Genomic DNA, 21,588 nt, shown 5'->3' on the forward strand with positions numbered 1-21,588 from the left:
TCCTTCCATGGGAATTGGGGAAACACTTCCTTCCTGGGAGGCTGGGTCAACCCTGGGCTAGATGCCCAGCACAGCTGGTGGCCTCTCCCTCTCTTGACACATTTAGCCTTGTCTGGGAGGTCTCCTCCTGGACCTGCCTGGTAGCAGGGAATTGGATCTGGAGACTCTCTGAAGCCCATACCAGTGTATGGGGTCTGGGCTCCCAGAAAGTTCTATGGCTTAGGGGGTAGGCATACCCACTGGGACTGGGACAGGACAGGAAGTTGAATCTAGAGGCAGCTATGCAAGATGGTGCAGCCAGAACAGAGGACACCGTCTGCAGTGCTTCTCCTTATGCATAATGGATCATAATTATAATACTTGGAATGTATATTAGGGTCTGCTTTCCAGAAGCTCAAAGCTCAATAGAGTACTTTAGTTTTTTAGTCTCACACACACAGAGGCGCACACATACACTTTAAAGAGCAGGCCAAAAAGTGTTATAAATAAAATTCTAGAACATGAGTGGGAGGAATAAACAGAAAGAGATGAAAATGCACGAACTCCTTGTGGATGGCTTCACTCTGACAAGCCACAGTTGTGCTATTAATCAGAAATGGGGCCAGATATTTTATTGCTTTGCTTAGGCTTTCTCTTCTCCTTGTCAGTACAAGTAAAAGGGCTGTATGGTAAATAGGGCTGGGGGCATGGCTCAGTGGTAGAGTGCTTGCAGAGCATGTGTGAGGCCCTGGGTTCCATCCCCAGAACCACATATATACGTGAAAAGATGGTATGTTGACACCAAATTCACATTTTCATACATGTATTTTGTATAATGATGAGGGTCTCCTTTCACCATCCATATGTATGAAAATGTGAGTTTGGTGTCAACATACCTTATATATAATCAGAGATATGATAAATTATGGTATAATGGTGTATTAAGAAATGTAATGCAAAAATAAATAAATAAATAAGATTACTTACAAAAAAAATGATGGTATAAATGCTTGGTTTTCATAATAAGGCTAATAGTAAGAGAAAGAAGATAGTCTTCATTGGCAGAGCAAGGCCATGACCAGATGGGGTGTAAATTGCTGTAATTGCTGTTCATCCTTTCCTTCCTGCCAGATAGGACTCTATGCTGGTGACCCATAGGTTCAGAGTGTGCGCTTGTGCTCTCTCTCTCTCTCTCTCTCTCTCTCTCTCTCTCTCTCTCTCTCTCTCTCTCTCTCTACCAGGGATTGAACCCAGGGGCAGTTAACCACTAAGCTACGTCCCCAGACCTTTTTTTTTTTTTTTTTTTTTTTTTGGTACTGGGGATTGAACCAAGGGCACTCAACTACTGAGCCACATCCCAGCCCTATTTTGTATTTATTTAAAGACAGGGTCTCACTGAGTTGCTTAGCATCTTGCTTTTTGAAGCTGGCTTTGAATTCGAGATTCTCCTGTCTCAGCCTCCCAAGCTGCTGGGATTACAGGCATACACACACACACACACACACACACACACACACACACACACACAGAGTTGTAGTTGGACACAATATGTTTATTTGTTTATAGGTAATGCTGAGGATTGAACCCAGTGTCCTGCATGTGCTAGGTGAGAGCTCTACCACTGAGCCACAATCCCAGCCCTCCCTCTTCAGACCTTTTTTAAATATTTTAAAATATAGAGACAGGGACTCAACAAATTGCTGAGGCTGGGGCTGGGGATGTGGCTCAAGCGGTAGCGCGCCCGTCTAGCATGCACGCGGCCCGGGTTCGATCCTCAGCACCACATACCAACAAGGATGTTGTGTCTGCCGAAAACTAAGAAATAAAATGTTAAAATTCTCTCTCTCTCTCTCTCTCTCTCTCTCTCTCTCTCTCTCTCTCTCTCCTCACTCTCTCTTTAAAATTAAAAAAAAATTGCTGAGGCTGGATTTGAACTTGCCAAACTCCTGCCTCAGCCTCCCAAGCCTCTGGGATTACAGGTATGTGCCACCACACCCTGCAGGCTCAGCTCTCTTGCTTCTCTGTTTCCACTCTTTCTTCAAGCTGAAATGTCTCCACTCTTCTCCTTTTGCCCATCTCCAAATGTTCCTTATTCTTTATGCCTTGGGTTTGGATTTAGTTGTTGTTGTTGTTTGATGCTGGAGATGAACCCAGGGGTGCTCTACCACTGAGCTACATCTCCAGCCCTTTAATTTTTTAAATTTTAAAACAGGATCTTGCTAAGTAGCTGAAGCTGGACATGAATTTCTGATCCTCCTGCCTTCAGTTTAGGCCTTTGTGTAAGGCATCTGTTTATGTGGCATGTCCTCAACCCCCCATCCACCCTTTGAGGCTTCCCGGGTGTGAATACCTGCCCTTGCCTGGACCTACCTACAGCAGTGCCAGTGAACTCAACCCTCCTCTGATCACAAAGACCACTTGCTATCAGTATCTAACTCACAGTGCCTGCCTTGCAAGTTAATGTTCAGGTTCTCACCAACTGTGGATGCTCTTAGAGGAAAGGTCAAGACTGTGGTTTATTTTCTGTTCATAATATATGCTCAACATATGACTTATTTCAAAACTTCAATAGCAGGGGAGTTGTCCAGGAGGTAGTTCTAGTTTTGATGACTTTCACTGAAGCATCATTTACTAAGTGTCTGTGAACATGAATCATAACTCCTGTGACAATTCCTGTATCAATTCATTCCACTTTTATTTCTTTCTTCCTTTCCCTGTAGATTTTTGGCTTAGAATTTGTGTTGGGCTAAAAGATATTTTTCAGGCCAAGGTGACATTTTCTCTTCTTACTTTGTGGTACTGGTGATTGAACCCAGGGGTGCTCTACCACTGAGCCACATTTTTTTATGTTTATTTTGAGACAGGGTCTTGGTAAATTTCTGAGGCTGGCATTGACCTTGCCATCCTCCTGCCTCAGCCTCCGAGTAGTTGGGATTACAGGTATGCACCACCATGCCCAGCCAAGGCAACATTTTCTAAAATAACACAAGAGCCAACTCCATAGCTCTAGAACAGCTTTCAGCTTTCAAATTCTAGAAGCCAAGAAAATACACAGATATGTTGTTAGGAAGTTGAGAGACTTTTTAGTTGGATGCCCACAAATTAGAAATAAAAGAACCCATGGCAAAAGACTGATTCTGGAAGGTTCTTAGAGAATCTGGTAAATAATATTTTTGTCTGCTGTTTGTAAATGTGACTCGCTTTGAAACCATCTGTCATGCAGCCCTTTGGAGAGAACTGAGAAGTATTTAAATCTGTGAAAATGAGTATATTTTTGTATCTACCAAAGCAATGTTTTAATGGGTCCCTGCTGCATGTTGTCCAGCACATTCTTCCAATTGTCAAGTAATGTTGAAATGGAATTCAAAGAGGGGACGTGGCAGGGCACAGAGAGGCTATGGCACAGGTCGTGGTGGAGTGTGTCTCCATGGAATGAACACAGGGGCTGCAAGGCAGGTGGTCGGGCAGTGTTTCTTCAAGGGGGTAGGCTGGGGTCAGATTTGGGGCTGCTGTTCCTTCAGTTTAGGGAAGCAGCCATTCTCCAGATGGGGGAAGACAGCTGCTCCTCATTTCCTAGGAAAGAGCTAACTTTGTGCAGCCAGAATTGGGCATCGCTGACAGCTCAGCAATTCAACCTTTATAACGTTTCTGTTTTCATAGCTGCCCTCTGTCCCTACGGGTAATATCACAGGCTTAGCAGTGCCCAAGATGTCTAAATTATTGGTGGCAGCAGGAGCTGTTACAGTAAGAAATTTGAAAATCATGTAAAAAGGCTTCCTCATGTTGCCTGCAGAAGGCAGACTCAGAAAAAACTTCTTTCCCCCAACACCTGTAAGACTAATTACTGCTGTGGCGGCTGTGGGTCACTAATTGTGTCTTGGGGGACATGTCTTCTCTGCTCAGTAAAATTGTAAGTTTCTTGAAGTCCAGGTTAATTAATGTCTAGTGCAAAAATTGAGTGATGGAGCTGGAAGGAACTCTGGAGCTCAAAAATCTGGAAATGAGAAAATTGGGGATAAGAAAGGCATAAGTGACAGAGTTGAACTCAATCAGAACCTTTGAACTCAGAGCCCAGTGACTTCTTACCATGTCATTCTCCAAAGTCAGCCACAGATGGACTACTCAAGTACTGCCCTTCAGAGGGAAATGGCAAAGGATTTTGTCTTACATTACCCAGACCCATACAATCCAAATAAAAGAAAGTCAGTACAGCAAAGAACTGAGAATTGGTGCTCAAATACATGTGCACACGTGTTCATTGCACTATTATTTATAATAACCAAAAGATAGAAACACTCTAAATGTTTATTCCTGGATGACTGCATAAACATAGTGTAGTATATAATACAATGGAATATTATTCAGCCATAAAGAGGAGCGAAGCTTATATATGTTACCTATGGGAGGATCTTAAAAACATTATGCTAGCTGGGTTGGGGATGGAGTTCAGTGGTAGATCACTTGCCTAACATGTGTGAGGCCCAGAGTTCCACCCCCAGCAGCACATACAAAGACATATGAAATGGAAATAATTAATAAGTTTTAAATTAGATATAGTTCTCTTAATTACATGAACACAAGCTCCACAATACTGCAACCATTGATCTGATAACCTAGACGGCTTCTGAGTGACTGACAGGAAGGTAGCAAATATAGCTGGAATGATGGACTAAGGGATAATTCATGTCCAGGGTGGGATGGAGCAGGACAGTGAGACATTTTATTATGCTACTCAGAATAGCTTCCTGGAGCTAGATAGAGAAGGTAAACAGTAGCCTAAGGTTACAGCACAATGCCAGTCACCTCACTCACCTCACACCACCAAAAGAAGGGTAAGTATAATACTATTAGGTATTTTGAGAGAGAGAGATTGAGAGTGCATTCACAAGACTTTTATGGCAGTATATTGGTATATTTTTTTACTATTTTCTTATTAGTTGTTAATCTCTTACTGTGCCTTATGTATCAATTATACTTTTGAATTTATGTATAGGAATCAATAGTAAGGGCTGGGAATGTAGCTCAGTGGTTGAGCACTTACCTAGCATACCCAGACCCTGGGTTCCATCCTCAGCACTGCAAAAACAAAACAAAAGAAAACAACAAAAACGAAAACAATACCACCTAGTATGTGTAGAGTGGGGTACTATCCAGTTCAACACATCCACTGGGTGACTTGGAATGTGTCCCCCCAACAGGGTATACAGCAAGTATGTTGGTTAGAGTTAGGCTTTAGAATCAGAACTGGACACAACTCTTGGCTCTGTCAATGGCCATATGGGTGTGCTTGGGCAACTGATTTAACTATTTTATCCTCAGTTTCCTCATCTATGAAATGTGGATGACTCTAAAACCTACTCATGGATTGAATAAAATGTAAAGAGTGCTCCAAAGGTGATAAATAGTAGTTTTAGGGAGGTGCACAGGTGACAAGAGCTTATAGGGTTGGACAACTACCTTTTCCACCAGCCTGAAAGGAGCACTAAATGAGCCAAACCAGTAGGGGCCTTGAAAACGCATCAGCATGCAGTACTCAGCTCAAAGTAGATGACCATCTCAGCTTATTATCTGTAGGCAGTCTGATAGCCAGGCACCCAGATTCTCCTGACTAGTGAAGAAGGGATAGGCCCCTCAACAGAGTTTATATGTGTCTTTCACTAACTTTCCTCACTAGTTTCTCACCATGTTTTATACTTATCTGATTTCCACCTGGTTCTCTACTATTGGATCTACAGCTGTTTATGTCCTTTAGTAGGCTGCCACGATGTCTGTGTTCTAGTCACTTCTTCTTCTCAGTTCTCCCTTCTTGACTTGAATCCATTCACTTTTCCAGCTTTTCCAGCTCCTTAGCTCACTGAGCAGGCGCTGATAACTAAGCCCTTGATTCTAATCATCTTCTATACTCAAGGCCACCCTAGAGCCCCAAGACCATGGCTTTGGAGAGTAGCTGCTTGGTAAATAAATGAAGATAATGCAAAAAGGAAGAAGGTTTTTTGAGATGAGATATAAGTAAAAGACAGGAAACATCAGATAGGTAAGAAAAAAGCAAGTAGCTGAGCACAGTGGCATACTTCTGTAATCCCAGCTACTCAGGAAGCTGAGGCAGGAGGATCACAAGTTTGAGGCTGGCCTCAGCAACTTAGCAAGACCCCATCTCAAAATAAAAATAGTTGAGGATGTGGTTCAGTGGTAAGATACTTGTAGCATGTATGATGTTCTGGGTTTAATCCGTAATACTAAGAAAAAAAAAGGAAGTAAGAAAAATGGGAACTTTTCTTCAACAGGACAGTGATATTAATCTAAATTTATATATATACACACATATATATACACACATACATGCATATGCATATGAACACATATATGCATATATATTTTACATATATACACATATATGTATATAAATATATCATTTTATTTATTTATATTTTTTGAAATGAAACCTTACTCACTATGCCTAGGCTGGTTTTGAACTCCTGAGATCAAGCAATCCTCCTGCTTCAGCCTCTAAAGTAGCTGTGATTATAAGCCTTCACCACTGTGCCTGACTCAAATATATAGTTTTAGATGGTAAAACATATATAATTACCATAGAATGCAGAAAAGTCCCCAAATTATCAAATTATATAATCAATAAATTATATGTTTATGTGCATGTGTAGATGCCACCTCTTGCCCATCTACTAAAAAACAATCATAATATGGTTTGTTATATTTTACCCAACTTAGAATTCCAGTATACCATATATACAGTAATATGAAGACATGACTTTTTATATATGTATATACCCATGTAACCACAACCTAGATCAAAGATACAGAACACTTTTAGAACCAACCCCAGAAGGTTTTCTGGAATTTCTTTCTTCAAAGTAACTCAAATATCTCCTAATTAAAAAAAAATTTCATTTCTACATATTTGTTAAAGGCAAGCAGACTCATGAACTCAGACTAAAGGAAATAAAGGCGAGAGTCAGAAATCAGACTAGATTATTTAACATTGGAAATTTGAGTATGAAAAGAATTTTTTGTGAACACATTTTTTAGTTACCTCCTTTGCTTGGCTCTGGGAAGTCAAAGGAAGAAAAACAGGGATTCTTTGGAGGTGGTAAAAGGAAGCGCCTCTTCCTCATTTCTGCCCATTTTTGTGTTTTCTCCTCTCCTTCCTCAAACATGCTGGAATAAGGTACCACATACTCAGAAATACTAAGAAAATGCTGGTTAGAATTATCATCAAATGTCAGCCTGGGTGAGGGAAGCTTGCATATGTTAGCAGAGAGGGACATGGGAAAAGCCACCCACCCCCTGCACTGTATTGTACAGCCTGGATTCAGCCCCACGCTCAGACTGTCTGTCCAGGTTTCATAGTTTCTGTGCTCATTTGAATGTGTTATTGTTATAGCAGCAGTAACAGCAGCAGTTCCGCAGACATTGCCCATCAGTGGTTAGAAAATGACAAATGTCAAACTATGTCTGACCCGCTCTCCAACTCTTTTTATCTGTGGTATCTCTTTGGAATAAAAATGCCTGCTCCCTGCTGGGTCTTCTTAAAAATGCATATTGTCTCTCCATATAAAGCCTGAGGTTGACCGGTGCTATGGAAAAAAATGAGAAGAAAAAGAAGAAGAGAAGAAAAAAAGAAGGAATTCATTCCAACTTCTCAGGTTTGAAGTTCAAGTCCAAAAACATGTCAGATTAAATAGGCTCTTCAGTAAGAACTTTCTCATGTCCATTAAAAACACTCTGTTGCTTTCTAACTTGAGCTTTGTTTTTGTAGCTCAGCTTCCTGATCCTCAATGCAGAGGAGCAGGTTTCATAAAGTTCGGGGCCAGAGTTGGGGGGAGGGTGCCCTTCAGTTCCTTGGAGGCTTGGGAGAGTGAAGCTGACAGCAAATTACTTATCTTGGGGCCTGGAGCTGTGGCCTACATCTATAATCCCATTGGCTCAGGAGGCTCAGACAGGATGATTGCAAGTTCAAGGCTGGCCTCAGCAACTTAGTGAGACTCTGCTTCAAAATAAATAAAACAAGTCAAAACAAAAATGGCTGAGGATGTAGCTCAGTGGCAGAGCACCCCTGGGTTCAATCTACAGTATCAAAAAAAGTATTACTTGTTTAGGATAGAGAATAAAAATGTAATTGGGGGAGCTGGGGTTGTGGCTCAGTAGTAGAGCACTTGTCTAGCATGTGTGAGGCACTGGGATGGATTCTCAGCACCACATATAAATAAATAAAATAAAGGTCCATCAACAACTAAAAAATATTTTTAAAAAATGTAATGTGGGTTGGGGTGGAGCTCAGTGGCAGAACACTTGTCCAGCATAAACAAGGTCATGATTTCCATCACCAACAGCATGCATACAGGCACAAATGCAATGTGCTGTATCACACGTCACCTGATGTTCTTTGAAATCTTGAGCCAAAATATATCTGAATCCTGGGAGCTCTTTTTTCTCAGATAAAATGGCAAGTAGAAGACACCATGTTGGAAAATGCCATTACTGCCACAACTACTCTTGTCAGTCCCTGAGCATGGCCTCTGACAACCTTTTATAGGCTTGAAATTTTGGACAAAAAAAGCAAAGAAAGGTCAAGATTGAGGGGTATTGACTAGATGAATGCCAAAGTCCCTTGCAGATCTTACATTCCAGTTGCTTCTACTACTGAGTTCCCTGCCTTTTGCCTGTGCAATTTTCTCATCAGCTGGGTGAGATGTGGAAGAGTAATATAAATATGTTGGAAAAATGAGTGTTCCAGAGTGCCTTCACAATCTAAGTGCCAAACTCACAGTGCGAGTGTTTTATTTAATCAAAAATCTATGAAGAAACAATTTTCTTTCCATGAATGAACCATTTATGTCCAGTGGGCAAACTAGAAAAGGAATTCTCTCCCAATTACATTGAAATGCACATTTGACTTCTAAAGTTGTAGATCAAATTGTATGCAATAAGCTAGAATAATGAATATCTACGGCAAACATTTTGCCATCATATAGAAGTGTATTCACTGAAAAGTGGATTTTTTTGTCAATAATTAGAAATGTTAATAGGATGCTGTGGCACATGCCTGTAATCCCAGCCACTTGGGAGCTGAGGCAGGAGAATTGTTAGTTCAAAGCCAGCCTCAACTACTTAGTGAGGCCCTAAGCAATATAGTATTCTTTAAATAAAATACAAAAAATGGCTGGGGATGTGGTTCAGTGGTTAAATGCCCCTGGGTTCAATCCCCACTACAAAAAAATAAATTAATTAATTAAAATTAAAATTAGAAGGGCTGGGGATGTGGTTAACTAGTTGAGTATCTTAGGTTCAATCCCAAGTACCTCCCCAAAATGTTTCCTATAATTCAGACTATAAATAAAAACTTAGGTGCTAAGAAGACTAACCAGTTCTCTTCCTATAGCACCTTTGGTCTTTGTTCTTCTATGAACATGGACATGATATGTGATTTTTATGAAAGAGATAAAATTCATGCAACCTTCACCTCAGTTGTAAAGCATGAGAAAATATTGATAGCAGTAGATATGTGGGTATTGTCTAAGGATAGTCATGTTACTCTTTGGGCCTCATTTATGTCATCAAGGAAGTGGAGAAAAAAAATACCTTCCTGGTAGTGAGAATCATATTATATGAAAGTAACTCAGTTCAAAGTTAGGCTCACTGGCACATACCTATAACCCCAGGGACTCAGGAGGCTGATGTAGAAGGATACCAAATTTGAAGACAGCCTCAGCAATTCAGTGAGACCCTAAGTAACTTAGTGTGACCCTGTCTGAAAACAAAAAAATTAAAAAGGGCAGGGGACATGGCTCAGTGTTAAAGTGCCTGGGGTTTAATCCCCAGTACCAAATAAAAAAGTAACTCAGATACCTTTCTGTTCTACAACTTATATATCAATACAAATTATGGATCAATAAAGATATGATTTATGTATCCCAGTACCCCAATACAAAATTATTAGACCAATATACTATCATACAAAATAGAATTTTAGTGCTGGCAGAGGTGGGTCTGAGTAAATTCTAAAGTAGGTAGAATTTATAATAATCATAATAGTGATAATGACAACTTCTGTTTATTGAGCCTACTTTTAGGCCCCCTTGAGAGAAGGGATTTTTTTTTATTAAAGCATTATAGTTATACACAGTACTTGGGTTCATTTTGATGAAATCATACATGTATGAGATTTGATTTACTCCATTTCAGTCCCTGTCCCCCCTTCCCTCCTCTCCTCCCTCTCCCTATTCTCCTTCTTCTACTCCTAGTGAATTTCATTTTGCTCATTTATTTATTTTTTATTGCTGCTTTCTACATACACATAAAGGTGAAATTCCCTATGGTATATTTATATATGTACATAGCATGATTTTGTTATATTCATTCTTTATTTCCTCCCATTTCCTGTCTTTTCTCCCTTCTTCTGGATCTCCTTCTCCTCTACTGATCTGCCCTATATCGTTGTTATCTGATCCAGCCCCCAACACACATCTTTCCCTTATTTTGTTCTAGAAGCCTTTTTAAAGAAATCATAAGGGTATCTCCAAAGATTAAAAGAGTGCTGGCCCTCAATGAACAGTTGCTTGTTTGTTTTTTTAATATTTTTTTTCCTCTTTTTTGGTCTTGGGGATTCAACCCAGGGATTCTCTACACTCCCAGTCTCCCACCCCACCTTTTCCTTTAAAAATTTTTTTTGTAGTTGTAGATAGATAGAATGCCTTTATTTTATTTATTTATTTATATGTGGTGCTGAGGATTGAATCCAGTGCCTCACACATGCTAGGCAAGCACTCTACCACTGAGCTATAGTCCTAGCTGCACCCCGTATTTTTTTTTTTTTAATTTTGAGATAGGGTCTCACTAAATTGCCCAGGCTGGGCTTGAACTTGTGATCCTCCTGCCTCAGCCTCCTGAGTCACTGGGCTTACAGGTGTGTGCTAAGTTGCCCAGCAACAGACACTTGTTGAATAAAAGAAAGAGTAATGGATAAATGAATGAATGCTTTGTACCCTGTAATGTGCTAAATGCTTTCCCATTACTTTAAGGTATATGCATATTCTACTCCATGCCTGGTGCCAAGGACACAATAATGATAGACAAGTGCTAGGCCAAGAGGAACACCTTTTTTTCCCCCTGTGATGCTGGGGGTTGAACTCAGGGCCTGGCATATGCAAGGAAAGGGCTCTACTGCTCAGCTACATCCACAGTCCAGAATGCTTTTCATATATTTTCTTTTTAAATACAGTGTAGGTGTGACACAGGAGAAAAAGTGAGGCTCAGGGAGAATAAGTTACTTATCTAAGGTCACACAGAGAGTAAGTAGCAGAACCAGGATTTATCTCTCAGTCTGCCTAACTCCATAGTCTTTTACTCAGTGTGACACTGCCTTTCTTCTTTCTTTGTTTTAATTGCTTTTATTTTTGCCTTCAGACAGAACCCCTGGATGAAGAAATGTTGGGACTTTATCACTTTGTTGAGAAGATTGCAATTACCTGACTTGTGTCTCTTCACTGCATCCAGTGCCTCCCCAAATCATTCTTTCCAAAACACTACTTCAATCTTCTCACTGTCTGCTTATAAAATTTTTGTTGTTGTTGTTGCTGTTGTTCTGTTTTGTGTTTTGGTGCTGGGGATGGAGCCCAGTGTCTCACAGATGCTAAGCACTCACTCTACCACTGAGTTATACCTCCAGCCCTCACTCTCTGCTTATATATCTTCAGTGTTGATAGGATCAAGATGGCTTTGTGACTCCAGGTTCATGTGCTCCCATTATCTGGCAACTGATTTCATAATAGTCTCCTGGATGAACCTGTATACAGTCAAGATAATGTCTTCATTGGCCTCTAGTGGCCTCTTGTCCTCACCCTCTCTGTCTACCTATGGGACTCCTTCCCATCTTGTATGATCTAAAGGAGGTCCACTGTCTTTACCACCCGCCTCGTACTGCTTTCAAAGTTTATTGGGCAAGTTTGGGGTTTAGGGCATAGTGAAAAGTGATTGTCATTGAACTGGAACTTTGATTGCTTCAGTTTAAATTTTGGAATGCATTTTCTCATCCATAATCTGGGGGAAATAATATTTTGCAGATAATAGTATATGAAAGCAATTCCTAAACTCCATATTACTAAATAAATATCAGTTATTATTGTGTGATACTTAAAAATGGTGCTGCAAGAAGATTTTGTGACCATCACTGGATGGTTCGATGAAGAGAGTTTTAGATGCTAAGGGACCTGGTAGGTGGTTAGCTTTGCAGTTCAGAGAAGGGGTAATAGAATAATCTTGAGAAGGGTTAATGACCATAGAAGGAAAAGGAGACATAAAGGATCCAGTGATTAATGAAAATTCAACATATCCTGGTGATTAATGAAGAGAAAACAAATGGAACAATTCTGACATTTGGTGAACAGTGGACAACAATGGAACATATTGGACAAGATAGTGATGGGGATCTGGAACTGGTGGCTAAATCTGTAAACATGGATGAGCTCTCTACAGGGAAAAAAAGTAGGCAAACTTCAGAAGTACAGAAAGAATACTGGAGGGAGATCATGGAATTTTGCAGATAGAAACAGACTACACACTTTAGTTCTTGGGAGGTGGCTGATCCTTTAATAACTGGTACAGTCAGCCCTCCATATTTGTGCATTCCCCATCCAGGAATTCAACCAACCACAGATCAAAAATATTTTTTAAAAAGTCTGTACTAAACTTGTACAGACTTTTTTCTTGTTATTATTCCCTAAGCAGTATACTATAATAACTATTTACACAGCATTTACATTGTATTAGGTATTATAAGTAATCTCAAGATGATTGAAAGTTTACAGGAGGGGGCTGGAGATATTATTCAATGATAGGCACTTACCTAGCGTGGCTTGCCTAGCATGCATGAGACACTGGGTTCCAATCCCCAGCATGGCCCAGAACAAAAACAGAACACCACAACCAAAAGGAGAATGTCTGTAGTTTATATACAAATATTCTGACATTTTAAATCTGTTGTTTTATAGTACTGGGGATTGAACCTAGAGCCTTTCACATGCTAGACAAGTGCTCTATCACTGAGCCACATCCCTAGCCCTAGAACCAACCTTTGTCCAGCGCAAGTAGTCAGAAGATACAGCTTGCTTAGTTGCCTGAAAAAGTGAGGTATGGGCAAAAAAGGAAAGCTAGTGGATGAAATCTGTGCTGAAGACATGCTAAGTTTGTCCAGCACAACTTTAAGCATTCTGAAGTAGTTGCCAAATTTTAAAAATCAGGAGATTTCAAATACAAATATAGGTTTTTATTCCCCTGGGAAAATGCCCATCTGGTAAACTGGTACTGTTGCAGGCAATAGTTGTGCAAATAAAAATAGAGCCTAAAGGATCTCTTGGAGGCTGGGGGTGGAGGAAACCTCAAAGAAAGTATGGTTTCTGTTGAGGATCAAGTGTGGTAGTCACTTTGAAGACTGCTTTGAAGGCCTAGAAGCAGGAACCACTAACACTGCTTGTACGACTCCAGGAAAGCTTTGCGGAAGAGGTGACATCTCAGCTGAGTCTTGAAGAATGAATATGAAAGAATTGTCTAAGAAATAGAGGGGAATAAAAGAGCATTCCTTGAAGACACAGGGTAAGGGTGCCAGTAACTGTGCCATGATAGACAAGCACATGTTCTTATGTGGCCAAGCCAACAATGTATCCTAATTAAGGAGGGGATGCCATTATCTACTCCCCATGCTCATATTTGACAATAAGAGAACTTCCCCAGTAGGTCAGCAAAAGTGTCCCAAGAGTTGAGAGAGAGAGAGAGAGAGAGAGAGAGAGAGAGAGAGAGAGAGAGAGAATCTGACTCTTTTTTCTCTTGGCTTTAAGGACAGCCACATGCAAGTGTGATCTTCTTTTTCTTCTCCTTTTTTTTTTTTTTTGGATTGAACCCAGGGCCTTGTGCATGCAAGGCAAGCACTCTACCAACTGAGCTATATCCCCAGCTCCTGCAAGTGTGTTCTTTATTCCCTCTGCCCACCAGCAAATGTACCCCCCTGACTCCATGCCACACCAGGAGAAATCCCTCACCTGGGAAAACCGAATCTACCATAACATTTTATCTAAGTGAGCCTTTACATATATATAGTATATGAACCTGTAAACTCCTTTTTGCTTATACATCCTCCCTCCCTCTAAGACTGAGCACTCTGGTGTGTAGTATGTGCTCAATGGACATTTATAAATATGAAGCAGGGACACTTCTGCAGGATCTGGGAAGTTGCACATCTACAGTTGACCCTAAATGAGAAGTAGAGCACTGTGCTTTCTGACCAAAAATAGCATGGGATTTAGTCAGAGACCTTAGATTTCAGTCTTAGTTCAGTCAGTCAAGAGCTCTGTGGCTGTAGATGAGCCACATAACCTTGCTTATCTATTTTTTTAAATTCCAAATTTTATTTTGGGGGGATACTGGGGATTGAACCAGAGTATACTAAGCACATGCTCTATCAATGAGCGTATCCCCAGCTTCCCCCCAAATACACAAGTTTTCTGAATTACATGGGTATACCTGGAAAAACTACAAAAAATGGAACAATAGTCATTTATAAAAAGGAATGAAGTACTGATATATGCTACCACACTGATGAAATTTGGAAGGCATGATAATAAGTGAAAGAAGCCAGACATATTTATGATTTCACTTGTATGGAATGACCAGAATAGGCAAATCCATAGTCAGAAAGCAGATAGGTAGTTTCCAGGGGCTGGAGGGTACATGGTTTTGTTTTGGGATAATGAAAATGTTCTGAAGCTAGACATGGTGTATGGCTGTACAACATTAATTGTATTAAGTGCCACCTTACAATGGCACTTTAAAATGGTTACAATGGCCTGAGAACTCATTCAATCTTGCATTCTACACACAGCCTCCAATCCAGAGAATTTATAAGGAGTAGATGCCTTTCCACTGAGAAGCCTCATAGGAAGAGAAAAGTTGAGTAGGCAGAGAGGGGAGGCAGACTAAGCGAGGGACACCTGAACAGCTTCCCTTCTGGATGATAGATATTTGTTTCCTTGATTGCCAGTTGTTCACCCTGTTTGTATTTAAATGAAAGGAGGCTTTGAAGTGGGAGCCACCTCTGAGCAAGGCTTGGGGTTTCTGGCTCCGATGGTAAAGTTCAGACTTGTTGAGATCTGTTTGTAGTCACAGGTTACTGTTTCTGGTGGAAAAGCCTCAAGTTTTGGTTAATAATAAATTAGAGGCATAGAGGGAGTAAATTTGAGGGAGGGGCAAGGAAAGAGTTCCTCCTGGACTTGATGTGAGAGGCAGTTTTCTAATTTGGCCCTGTGGTTTAGGAGAATCCTTTTTCTCTTATAGTCACTGGGTTTTATTTTATTATTAATGTTGGTTGCATCTCAGATCATATTCTCCTTGGTGAAGAACCTTTAACTTATCTTTAAATAAGTGCATCAATAAAAGTTAAAAGTGCTGGGCTAAGCCCTAGCAATGCCTTGAGGACCTCATGATTATCAGTTTAAGGAAAACTTGGATTATTTGAAAGTTCCTTGAAGATGGCTGGCGACTCAATGATAGTTTAGTTTGTGTATTCAGAAAAATTGCTCTCTTCAGAGTTACATGTTCTGGCAACCCACAGAAATTAGAAGTCCCAGTTACAGACTTCACAATCTGTTTATGCTGATGATCTCCAAGAGTTAACACAATGCAGAGGAGCCTGCAGCGGGCATTCAAAACAACAGCTAAGCTGATATCTACAGCTCCTCATAGCCAACCATGTCAAGGTGGTTTACAAACAACAGTGGAGGACTTCTCAACAAACCCTCTGAAGGCGATAATTGTAATGACGGTTCATATCTTCACCCTATGTAATTTTATGGGAATTGAGAGTCTAGCCAAATAATAAGTTCCAGCCCTTTTTATCTGCCCAGTTCCCAGCACACTCCCGAGGTGTCTGAGGCACTTCTCACCCTAACCTCTTAAAGCAGATTGTAACAATAACAACAGTAATGACAAGTTCCCAATCTGCACAGTTCCCTTCATTAAAGGAGCCCTGGGAGCTTCAAAAACACTCATTAATGGAATCTGTCAAAACTTGGAAAGTACTAGCTCATTCCCAGTTTTCTGGTGGCTAAGTGGTGTGAGGGGGAAGAAGGTTTAGGGGGTCTTCTGCTCCATTAGTCCCTGTGACCCTGCAGTCAAGAGTCTTGGGTTCTGGACTCACCTCCCCTAAGTGCTACTATCAAATTGCTTTCTTTTTCTGGGGTTGCAGTTCCCTTACATACACAAGATGGGGTTGGACCTGAAGGTCTCCAAGTTTTCCAGAATTAACCCTGACTTTGTCCCCTTGGCTTGAGGTTCAGGAGTTGGGTGTTTTTCACGCTTCAGGGTTTGATTAGACTTTTTTCCGAACCAGGAGCGGGGTGAGGGTGACATGGGGTGGGGTGAGAGTGGAGAATGCCTGCCAACGTCAGGGACATGTCAGAGATTCCTGAGCCCTTTTGATGGGAAGCAGGTCTGATGTGGTAAGGTGAGGCTCTAGGGCCATTTCGGCTTTCCAGGACCCTCTGGTGCCCGCAGCGAAACAATGAGAGAAACGTGGACGCCTTCCTCCCCCAGCCCAGGAGTTGGACGGCTGCGGGGTGGCAGCGGGGAGGCAGGTATCCCAGCGGGAGGGCTCCTCGCGGCTTTGGCTTGCGGAAGGCTGGTCAGGTGGCCTCGCAAAAAAGGCCTATGGCTCAGAAGTGGGTTTAGGGACAAATCCCAAGCCTCCTGGTTCCCCAGAACTTGGGCCCGTCATCAGGGAGAAATTGGATTTTCCTCTATGGGTGGGGGGCGGCAAACAGGCTCCCCGCCTCCGAGGAGGAGGGGAGGAGGGAGGAGTCCGACGGGGCGTGTCGCGCGAAGGAGCGCCGCGCGCCCGGTGCGGCCCCCTAGGAAGTGGATTTGGCTGCTCCGGATCCAACCCCGCTTCCAGGTTTTCTCCCGGCCCGGCCCTGCGTGCTCCCGCCTGTCTCCGGCCCCCCCCCACGCCGCCCGCCCCCTCCCCCTTAGTGCCGCCCGCTTGGCCAAGTTTGCCGAGCGTCGCTGAGCAAGCCGGCCAGTCAATCAGCGGCAGAGCTGAGAAGGGCACAGCGGTGCGGCCGAGGGCAGAGTGAGCCGAGCTGACTCGAGCCAGGCGAGCGGACCAGCGCCGGGCAGCCCGAGCCGCGCTCTGGGAGCGCCAGCCGACGCTGCCCACACCCTCCGCGGTCCTGCGGCTTCTGCCACCTTCCCTTCCTTCTTCGCGCCCCTGTCCCTGCTCCGCCACCCGGTCAGCTTACCGGGTTCCCTGCCCCGCGGAGCCCTCGAGGTCACTAGCCAGTGCCTCCTTTCCCTTGGGCCGCGCACCGTCTCCACACCCTCCTCCTTCTCCTCCTTCTTCTCCCCCAGCCAGGAGCCTGGCACCGGGGACCGTTGCCTGACGCGAGGCCCAGCTCTACTTTTCGCCCCGCGTCTCCTCCTCCTGCTCTCCTCCTCCTTTTCCCCTTCACCAACTCTAACTCCTTTGCTCTTTTGCTCCACTTGGGAGCCACCGACTCCGCGCCCCTCGGCCCGCTCCCGCAGCGCCCTTTCCCGTCCCGTCGCATCCAGTTCCAAAGGTGGGGGAGCGTGCCTGTCCCTGCCCGCATCATGGCACGGCTCGGCTTGCCCGCACTTTTTTGCACCCTGGCGGTGCTTAGCGCCGCGCTGCTGGCTGCTGAGCTCAAGTCGAAAAGTTGCTCGGAAGTGCGACGTCTCTACGTGTCCAAAGGCTTCAACAAGAATGATGCCCCGCTCCACGAGATAAACGGTAAGTGGGAACCCCCCGGGGCGGGTGCAGAGGCAGGCACCCTGAGAAAGGGCTGCGGACGCCCTCCCGCGCTGGTGCCCGCGCGGAACCCAGGACCCAGGTAGTGGAGAGGGAGAAATGGGCAGGCGAGAGAAAGTGAGCGAGCCAGCCCCAGTGAAGAAGAATACGCCTCGCGGGCGCGGCGGCCCCCAGGCAATGCGAGTGTAGGGGCGCCACCAGTTTGCCCAGTGCCACTCCCGCGCACTGCTTCTAACTCCCCTCGCGGTCTTTCCAGTATTGGGAAGCCACTCTGGCCCTCAGAGTGCGTGTCACCGGCTCTCTCGCCTTTTCCGGGTTGCAGTCTTTACTGGCTCCCCGCTTTGTTGTGTGGGTGACTAGAGGCCAGGTGGGGGTGGGGGAACCTCCTAGAACTTGCAGATGCCGGGGACGCAAGACGTGGAACTTGGTGTTTCATTGATGTTCTTTTAAAACCCCTCTCCCCGCCTCTCTTCCACTGCTGACACGGATTAGGAGTTTTAGTAGCTGCAAAGGCTTTAGAAGCCGCCTTTAAAAAGCGAGCGACTCTCCCCCGACTCTCTACCCCTCCAAACCCTGACTTTTCCAAACTCTCCTGCTTTCAGGAAGGTGCTGGACAAGAAGGGTATTTTCCCCCCTTTCTTTTTTTTTTTTTTCTCACCTCATTTTAAGGGTTAATTGCACATTCAATTACAGACCTTTGAAAGGACTGATTACAGGAAACCTGAATCTCAGTTTGGAGATGGTTATGCAAATGAAGACGGCTTAGCCTCTGAAAAAGTTCACCGGATTTCAGCGCTGGGGGCTGCAAGGGTGTTTGTGAAAGCCCTTTTCCGAGCGCTGGGGAGGCAGCGTTCCGGGGGGCGCCCTCGCCCTTCGTCGTGAGGCTGGCGGCGATGCCGGGGTGGGTCCTCTCCCGGTCACATTCGCACATTCGCAGCAGCCAACTGTTGCGCTCAGCCCCGCGGGCTGCGCTGGGGCTGGTGGCGGCAGCAGCGGCGCAGGTAGCCTGTCCCCCCTGGGGGCTCAGAAAGAGCCACGAATCTAGCTGGCTGGTGGCCAGCACATCCTAACGGAGGAGTGAGCGATTCTTGCCCCAGGGGCCGAGCCTCCATTCCGAACCTTTCATGGAAGTGAGCACAGCCCGCCTTAGCCTCGCCTGCTGGTTGCCCGGGTGGGGCAGGCAGGGGGCCGGTAGCCAGCAAAGGAAATACTGTAATTTTAACCAGGCGCTTCCAAAGGCTTAGGAAGACTTGGGGGCCATTTTTTGGAAGGGCTATTAATAACCCTGGAGATTAAGTGCAGTCATCAATTACATATAAATTACAAAGGTAATTGAGGGAAGTTGCTGGGCACTTTCGGAGTGTAACCGGCATATGTCTAGAAATAGAACCGAAGAAATTGTTGGAGTAGCCCAGGCACCCACTGCACCTTGGCAGTTATCAAATAACTAGCACACTACTGATTAAAGACTGTTTGCCCTTCAGCTGCCTGTCTTTTTGGGAGCTCAAGTATGTCCTCAGAGCTGCACGATTTTATTGGTTGTAGAGCCCTGAAAAGCCCTCTTTCTTTCCCCTCTTCCTCCCGCCCAGCCAGAAAAAGTGACGTGAACCAGCAGCCACTGAAGCTTGGGGGCTCTGCAGGTCAGACCTGGGGTCTTTGTGCCCTGCACAGTTTGGGCCTGGGTGCAGTGGAGATGATTGGCGTGAAGGTTACAGTTGTCATTCCCACGTTTTGAAGGGACAGATGCAGCTATGAACTTAATGGGAAAGTGACAAGTTTTCATCTTCTGCTCATGCAAACAATATAAGCCTTTGAGATAGACTGGAGGCATTCAGGGAGTGGGCTGTGAAATCCCCCTCCCCAGTTTCTCCAACTTTGCTCTGTGCAGTCTAAAAATGGCAGGGCATCTTTCCTAGCCAGCATCTCAGGAAAAAGGAAGCTTGAAAGGTGCTCAGAGACACCCATGCTCTAGGTGTTCCCTTTGATTGTTGTGGTCCCTGTGACACACCTGAAGAGTATTTTTGCATAAATGTCTATCTGAACCCACCACCCTAGATAGGGGAGTTATTAGTGACCAGCAGCAGGAAATGGAAGCTAATGTGCTCCCACCCAAAACATTTTATTCTTTTTGTCTTGTCCTTCATCTCCCTCCCAGGGCTGCTGCTTTTATTTCCCCTTTTGAATGACCTACTGGACTGCATTCTCCTGAGGAACAAAGGAAGTGCCTTTTTAGCTGGAATCCTTGGAAGACCACCAAGGACTTTAGCTCATGCAGTGCAATTTCGCACCACTTTCAACAATAACAAAAATGCATGACTGAATGGCTCAAAAATGTGGAGTGTTAGAAGCATTCGTTTGAGTCTAGGACACTGTCACAACACAGACAGACCCAAGTAAATACCTTTAGAAGGCCAGTATAGAAACAGGGGTAATCTTTACCATTGCCTTGGCCTCTCTAGATGCATATATTAGCTTTATCTCCTTTTATTACTAATCTAATTTGGGTCATTTTGGGGGGGGATAGTCAATATAGTGACCTGTATTAGGCCTAGGTATGATATATATTTTTTCAATGCAAAACATCGAGGACTGCTTTCTAGGCAAAGGTCACAATGTCTGGGTGCCTGGCTCATTGAGTCCAAGTTTAAGGTTTTATTCTCAGTGGTCTTGCACTTGCCTTCTACAGGTTTGAACAGACTTTAAGAATACTCCATGTTGTGAAGGAGCCTCAGTCATAGATCATAATTAGGGTAATCTGATGTGTTCTCAAGGGTGTCAGGGAGTATATCATGCTGACAGGGCTTCTAACTGAGGTCCTGCATTGCCTGTTGACTTGACCCCTGTACTTCTCAAACCACGAGGAGCTCAGATACCAAGACTAAAAGGGATCATTAACAAAAAAGATGCATTTTTGTTCAGCTTTCATTGGCCATATCTTTTTTAGAGTGCCTACTATGTGTAGTATTCTGTGCTCAGCATCATGGAGGCAGCAAGAAGTGAAGGAGGGGCCTCTGCCACCAGGATCTTGCCTGGTAGTAGGGAGATAAGCCATGCACATACATCACTGGAAGACACCATGGGGTGTGACAAGTGCTATGAGTGATACAGATGAGAAGTGGGGGCTGGGGGTATGCTCAATGGTAAAGCACATGCCTAGCATGTGCGAGGCCCTTGGTTCAATCCCCAGCAACAAGGGAAAAAGATAAGAGGTGGGGCTAGGGCTGTGGCTCAGTGGTAGAGTGCCTTCCTTGCACATGTGAGGCACTGGGTTCGATCCTTAGCTCCCATTAAAAATAAATAAATAAATAAACAAATAAATAAAATTTAAAAAGGGATTTGGGATTAGGGTTATCAGTTAGATGATGCTAGTTCATTTGTTTAAAAAAAGTTTAAAAAACTAACCATTTTATTGTGACTTCCTTCATAATGAGAGGATAAAGCATTTTTTTTTTTTACTAAGGTAACCTTTGTTGAAATTATGTTTTTGAGAGAGGAAATTGGTTACAAATCTTCTTGAGCTTGCCAAAAGTCACTTTTATATTGGTAGTGGTTGATACCAAGTAATATTTTGTGTCATTGTTGTGATTTTGGAGTTTTCACTTCCTAATCCTATTTATGTTCATGAGCTTGCACCTTTGAGTGGGCGTCCGCATATGCATACGCATACACACATCTCTATATCCCAGAGAAAGTGAGAATCTGTGTGTGTGTGTGTATACATGCATACACACTGAAGGGATAGCAATAATTTCTGATATTGATTTGATTATTGTATGTAT

General features: G+C 43.6%; 1 protein-coding gene across 1 annotated transcript in view; it reads left to right on the forward strand.

Moving 5' to 3' along the window:
* Window positions 1-17,050: 17,050 nt before the first annotated feature.
* Window positions 17,051-21,588, forward strand: part of Gpc4 (glypican 4) — a 111,928-nt gene continuing 107,390 nt past the window's right edge. Inside the window, exon 1 of the mRNA XM_026405603.1 lies at window positions 17,051-17,791. Coding sequence (XP_026261388.1) covers window positions 17,632-17,791 — 160 coding nt within the window. The 5' untranslated portion in view covers window positions 17,051-17,631. The remainder of the gene's footprint in view (window positions 17,792-21,588) is intronic.

Source organism: Urocitellus parryii, chromosome X, assembly GCF_045843805.1.
Source record: "Urocitellus parryii isolate mUroPar1 chromosome X, mUroPar1.hap1, whole genome shotgun sequence".
NCBI classification, from domain to species: Eukaryota; Metazoa; Chordata; class Mammalia; order Rodentia; family Sciuridae; genus Urocitellus; species Urocitellus parryii.